This window comes from Dendrobium catenatum, unplaced genomic scaffold (genome assembly GCF_001605985.2).
Source record: "Dendrobium catenatum unplaced genomic scaffold, ASM160598v2 fragScaff_scaffold_1449, whole genome shotgun sequence".
In the NCBI taxonomy this organism is placed as follows: Eukaryota; Viridiplantae; Streptophyta; class Magnoliopsida; order Asparagales; family Orchidaceae; genus Dendrobium; species Dendrobium catenatum.
In genome coordinates this window covers 471432-477487 of record NW_021319911.1, presented here as the reverse complement: position 1 = coordinate 477487, position 6056 = coordinate 471432, and the positions used below count along the sequence as shown (strand labels likewise).

The 6056-nt window shown below is 31.6% G+C and overlaps 1 protein-coding gene across 1 annotated transcript; it reads left to right on the top strand.

Moving 5' to 3' along the window:
* Positions 1–475: 475 nt before the first annotated feature.
* On the top strand, positions 476–898 carry LOC110095238 (bZIP transcription factor 44-like). The gene has a single exon (XM_020820685.2). It carries the CDS (start codon positions 476–478, stop codon positions 896–898), a length of 423 nt encoding a protein of 140 aa, XP_020676344.1.
* The last annotated feature ends 5158 nt before the right edge of the window (positions 899–6056 follow it).

Here is a 6056-nt window from a genome sequence, read left to right as displayed (position 1 = left end):
AATAAATATAAATTTTAATTGATTATTAGTGCCTTAAATTTATCCCAATGTTAATCTAATTTATTTATCCATTTTTTATCACAACATCATAATATAAATAAATAAAAACAAGAAAAACATTGGAAGACAATTTAAAATATTATTTATTTTAAGTGAATGGTTATTTTGAGGTCTATATGTTTATGATGAATTTTTAATTATAATATTTAAAAAAAATTAAAAAAATTAAAGCATTCAAAGAAAAAATCACTCTAATTCTCATTTTTATGTGAAATTATTTAATAATTTATAAAAAAATAAATTATTATTTTTTAAGCTATGCCAAATTGCCAATCGTTATCTTATAATAATTTTTAGAAATATCTTAAATAATATCGTATAATTTTTTATTAAAAATATAAAAAATTTCCGCATAAATACCGCTTTAATTCTGCGCATTCTAACCCTTTCCATCCCGCTCCACAGCCTACCTTCCATGGAGTTCGCTACAGGCGACCCTCCGCCACCCTCAGCTTCCGACCACCGCCGACTCCGCCGAATGATATCGAACCGGGAATCCGCCCGCCGTTCCCGAATTCGAAAGCAGCGTCACCTCGAAGACCTCCGTAGCCGAGTCGGCCGCCTCCGTCTCGAGAATCATGCTATCTCGGACAGAATTTCCACCATCTCCTGCAGCTCTGTCGTCCTCGCCCACCAGAACGAGCTTCTCCGTTCAGAGATCACCGCACTCAACCGTCGCCTTTCCGACATCCGCCGCATCCTATTTCTCCGGCAACTCCACCGCCTCTCATCGCCACTCCCACCACCACCGCCAGCCACATCTCCGTCTCCAGATTCCGCCGCTGAAGCGGGCGGTCTGGTCGCCGGCAAAGAACCGATCATGGCTTCTTTCTCTTAGCGTGCGTGTTTGTTTCTGCTTGTATCACTGTATCCCATTCTTTTGTCCATATTATGGCGGGAAAAAAGGTTGGTTTTTTTGTAATTCTTTAATTTGTAAGATTATAAAGGATATTTCTGCAATTATTTTAAAAGTTTGGGCTTGTATATAATTTCACAATTACTAATGATGAATGGACCCGTATATTAGTTTCATAGAATTTTGAGAAATATATATTTTTACAAATATTTATTTATTTGGGATGCCAAAAATATCAAATTTAATTTTAATATGAAAGGAGTTAGTTAGTTTTATCCTAATATAAGAGAATATATATTTGTAAAACCAACCTTTTAATACTTATAGAGAAAATATTATCACTATAATTCTCATTTTTTATGAAAAGCTTATAGAGAAAATATTATATTATAATACATCTATAATATATTTTATCTTATTGACAAGTATTGAAATTTTAATATGACACCCAAATATTTAAAAAAGAATAATAAAATTAATAATTTTTAGTATGAATGATTTGTTGAATTCCTTAATTTTAATAATTTGATTGTATCTCACTTTAAAAGGGTTTTATAACATTTTAATATTGTATATGTATTTATAAATTAAAAAGATTTGAATGACACAAAAAAATAATATTATTGACATTATGCAATTTTATAAATATATTTTTGACATTATGCATTTGGATTTGTAGATAATTAGATAGAGGGAAAACTTTATCTTTACTTGTTTGTTGGTACTCTTATGGAGGTCTTCAGGTTTCATAAAAAAGGAATGCATGCTTTTCAAACTTTAATTCAAATGAGAGGGCACTATTGAAACAATTAAATTATCAATGTTTGGGGTTAGAGAATTTGTGATGATAGTAAGACTTTGAAGTATAAGATAGAACAATCCAAACTCTTAACTATTGAGATACTATCCGCTTTGGCCTAAGAGGAGATTTTGTTTTGTTGGTGTAACTTCCCAGGAGATCATCCATCACAGGATTTCTATAGAATGACCACGCTTAATTGCGGAGTTTCTTAATGAAATTCAAACTATTATACCAAAACGTGTCTTAATATTTAAGAGTAATTTAGCTTCTTTTTACTTAAGAGGATTCATAATCTTCCTCACTTAAGTAACTAACGTCCACGTCAATATGTTTATCCTAGAATCATCCACCAGGCAGGTGAGATTCTAAATGTGGCCCCTATAAGTTCAAATGGTGAGTCCCACCGCATAGCACTTTGTCCCATATAGGATGGCGTAGCACTTTGTCTTATATGACACTTAGTTCCTACCTTCCAATTGGTGTATTGCTAGCTATGATACCATTTGTAACAACCCAAACTCTTAACTATCAATATTTTGTTTGTTTTGGTCTAAAGGCATCACATTTTTATCCTATTGGTGTAACTTTTCAAGAAGTCACACATCCCAAGATTTCTTTGGGATAAGCACGCTTAACTGTAGAGTTTCTTAGTAAAATTCTAACCATTACATAAAAAGCCGTCTCGATGGTTAAGAGTTTAACTTCTTTTTACTTGAGGAGTTTCACATTAGAGTTATACAAATATCCTTCCACAAATAACTACGTTGATTGTAGTGCCGTTGCTTAATCTAGTTGGCTTAAACATGGCTCATTTATGAGCTCATGAGCTTGACTTGGCGAGCCATAAGCTGAGTCGAGCATAATATTACTTGCTAGGTTAAATTGGGTGGCAAATTGGGCAGCTAAGAAGATGGGCATACTTTGAACTTCTTTTAAAATAAATCAATTCAAATCTCACACAATGTGTGGATGTAAATTAAAGATATATATGAGAATTTAACAGTAATACTAAGTACTCGATGGCTAAATGCATATAATAAAAGCAAGCACACAAAAGGTAAGTTAGATGTTCTTTAGAAGTACAAGAGAAAGGAAATCATATTATGTTTGAGTTTGTGATCCAAATTATATTGGGTTTGGGCTGACAAGTTTATGGTATGACATATATGGTTCAACTTTAATTAATTATGAGAATTTATTTAGGGATATGTGATGATAACGAAGGGATTGGACCGAGAGGCCCAATCCCAAAGCTCATCACTGATCATACTAGGTGCACCATTATCGTGAAATGGATATTTATTATACTGGTGCCCATATTTATATGCATGTAATCACTATTAAAAATATAAGGTTTTAGCAGCAGTTTTTAATATCAATTTTAAAATCGTTGCTATAAATTGGTATAGGTAGCCGTTGTAACCACTGCTAAAAATTATTAAAAACTCAATATTTTGACAGCGGTTTATAGAAGCAGTTTGTCACTTTTGCTTTCTGTATGATCTCCCTCCCGTGCCCTAGCTCCCGCTCGACTATATCCCGCGTCCGTCTCCAGCAGCCAAATGATCTACCGGGAAGTAACACGGATTCCGCCCACACCGAGACAATGAAGGCAACTAAGGTGAATCATGAGAAGGTGGAGATGATGCATGTCCTGTTGCCGCTTGGAGTTGGGGCATTGGTCTCACTTCTTCTTCTCATTGTTCCCATGTATAAGCCTTCCTACAACATCACTCATAAAACCGCTATTAAAGCCTTTCCAGCAAACACAAATACTATAGATTTGCAGTGGTTCTTAAACCGCTACAAATAAATCAGTTGATGTTTAAACAACTACAATAGGTCTTAAAAAGTATTGCAAAAACTTAATTTATTAGTAGTGAATTAGGATTTGTGAAGACCTATAGAGATCTTTGGGGAGACTGATAAATTCTTTATGCAGTTTAGTTAATAATTAAGACTCTGAGGTTGGAACAATGAGCACTTATAAAATGGCGATATTGGTTTCAGAAAATGTTAGTAAGTTTGTGGAGACCTGTAAATCTTAACGATTTATATGGTGCATGATCATCATTAGTTGCAAAGGTATATTTTGTTTAATTCTATCGGAATTCTAAACACCCCCATTAGATTGTTTGAATTTAATTGTTCTCCATAATCATTTTTGCTTCTTTTGGAGCGATTTTGGACTCGATGGATTTATCGAATCAAAATGCTCATTTTAATTGTAAGCACACAATTTAGTGAGACATTATAATTAACTTTTTGAACCGTGATTTCTTAGCCCAAATTTCATTAAAAATAAAATTTGGATGTTTATATATTTACAAAATTATTAAAAAATAATGATATTGATATATATTCAAATTGAAATAGATTCAAAATTAAATATGTTCGACTATGTTACGTGCCAGAAAATTTGAGTTGGTAGAGTATATTTTGTATTTGAGCATTATACAAAAATTCAACATGTATAAATAAAAGTTGTAAGATCAGAACTTTTTTTCGTGAAAAATCTGGAAAGGAGAAAAATTACAGAGCCTGACTTAGATGGAAAATTTACTATATATCAGAAGATACAAGAATCCTTTCTTCATCACAGTTGAAGAAGAAATGAATTATTTGAGAATAAAATATCTGATTTCTCTTGTGGGGACAGATAGAAATCAAGTGTTCGTAGATGGATAATTAACACCCAACAATAAGGCTTGATTTTCTTGCTAGAGATTACAAAAGTAGATGTCCATAGGCTGACAACAATACTCAATATTAGGGTTAAATATTAATGTCAGATTTTTGGAGGTGGTGGCGATTACTAACAGTAAGCGTCGGTGTCAATGGTGATTATCATTGACAATAGTTTATTGTGATCATAAGAGGTGATAGATGAAAAATATAAGAGAGCTCTATGGTTCTCTCATTTCTCCCTCCCTCTTATGTGAAGAATGAAGCTCTATCTATAGGCATTTTTTCGATGAACGTTTTTATAATTTGAATCTGAATAAAAAAAAAACTCCATTATACAATCCATATCGATTCATTTGATTATGAAATATTTTTTGAGCATTTAAGAGCCTTAATGATGTCAAATTTGAGTGATCTTGAGCTCATTGGGTTTGTTTCATTGAGCTGCTCGACTCAACTATAAGCATGGCAAACTTGAAATTCATATGATCATTACTTTAATTTAAAAGATTTCCAATTTTAAAGATTATCTCAAAATTCGTGCATATCATATGATTTTTTTGGAGTCATATTAGACATCTTCTTTAACTTTTAGTAGATTTATATATTTTGTTAAATATTTCACGCTGGACATAAATCATCTACAATATCATATTATTATCGCCTCTACTTAGAAGAATTCAAATTAAATAAAATACAAAAATATTATGTTCTCACCCTTAATGTTGCATGCATGGGATGTTATGTTTGTGACTTATTATTTAAAATTATTAAAAGTCTCTCTCTCTCTCTCTCTCTCTCTCTCTCTCTCTTTCTCTAGTCTTCAATTGGGACAGCTTTCCTACTGCTTCTTAAAGTAGTTTTCTAGTAAAAAAATTAAAAAAATGCTTGAGGAAGCAGAAAGAAAGCTGACTTTCTCACTGCTTTTTGAAGCTGTGTTTAGAAAGCATTAAGAATGCTATTCCAAACGAATCCTCAATCACTATTTTTTCACTGCTTTTAATAAATTTTTGTGTAAGGGAGTTGCCTTTTTATAGTAGCTTTTAAAAAGTTATTTTTTCACAATAACTTCCAACTACCTTTATAGTTCGTTTGAGACAATTTTTTTTATTATTTTATACAATAATTTTTAGGGATTTTTACATACATAACACCTAAAACTATTGAAAACACATATTTAACATCTAAACTTCTATATTTACTAATATACCACCTAAAACCCCTCTTTTTAATCAATTCTAACATTCCATTTAAACCTTCCGTAAAAAATCACTATCAGTGACTGTTTTCCCCATCAATGGCATCCTTTCACAGTGAATACAAGTATCTCATCGCTTCAATGGAGTGGTAGAATAGAAGGAAACGGATATTTTAGGTGGTATATTAATAAATATAGAAGTTTAGGTGTTAAATATATAATTTCAATAGTTTTTGGTGTTATGTATGTAAAAATCCCTAATTTTTAAGCTAAATTTTTTTATTGAAAGCAATGAAAAAGAGTGGCAAAAAATAATTCTGTTGTAGTTTTCAGGTTTTCTTACTATTTTTAAATAGTTTTTTATTAAAAAATTTCTCTAGAGAAGAAAAATTGTGCGCTTTCTTTTTTATTTTTGATTTTTTTTATTTGTAAAACTATTTTCTATAATGACTTTT

Excerpts from the sequence above, each read along its gene's own strand:
- LOC110095238 (XM_020820685.2), top strand. The coding sequence starts at position 476 with ATGGAGTTCGCTACAGGCGACCCTCCGCCACCCTCAGCTTCCGACCAC.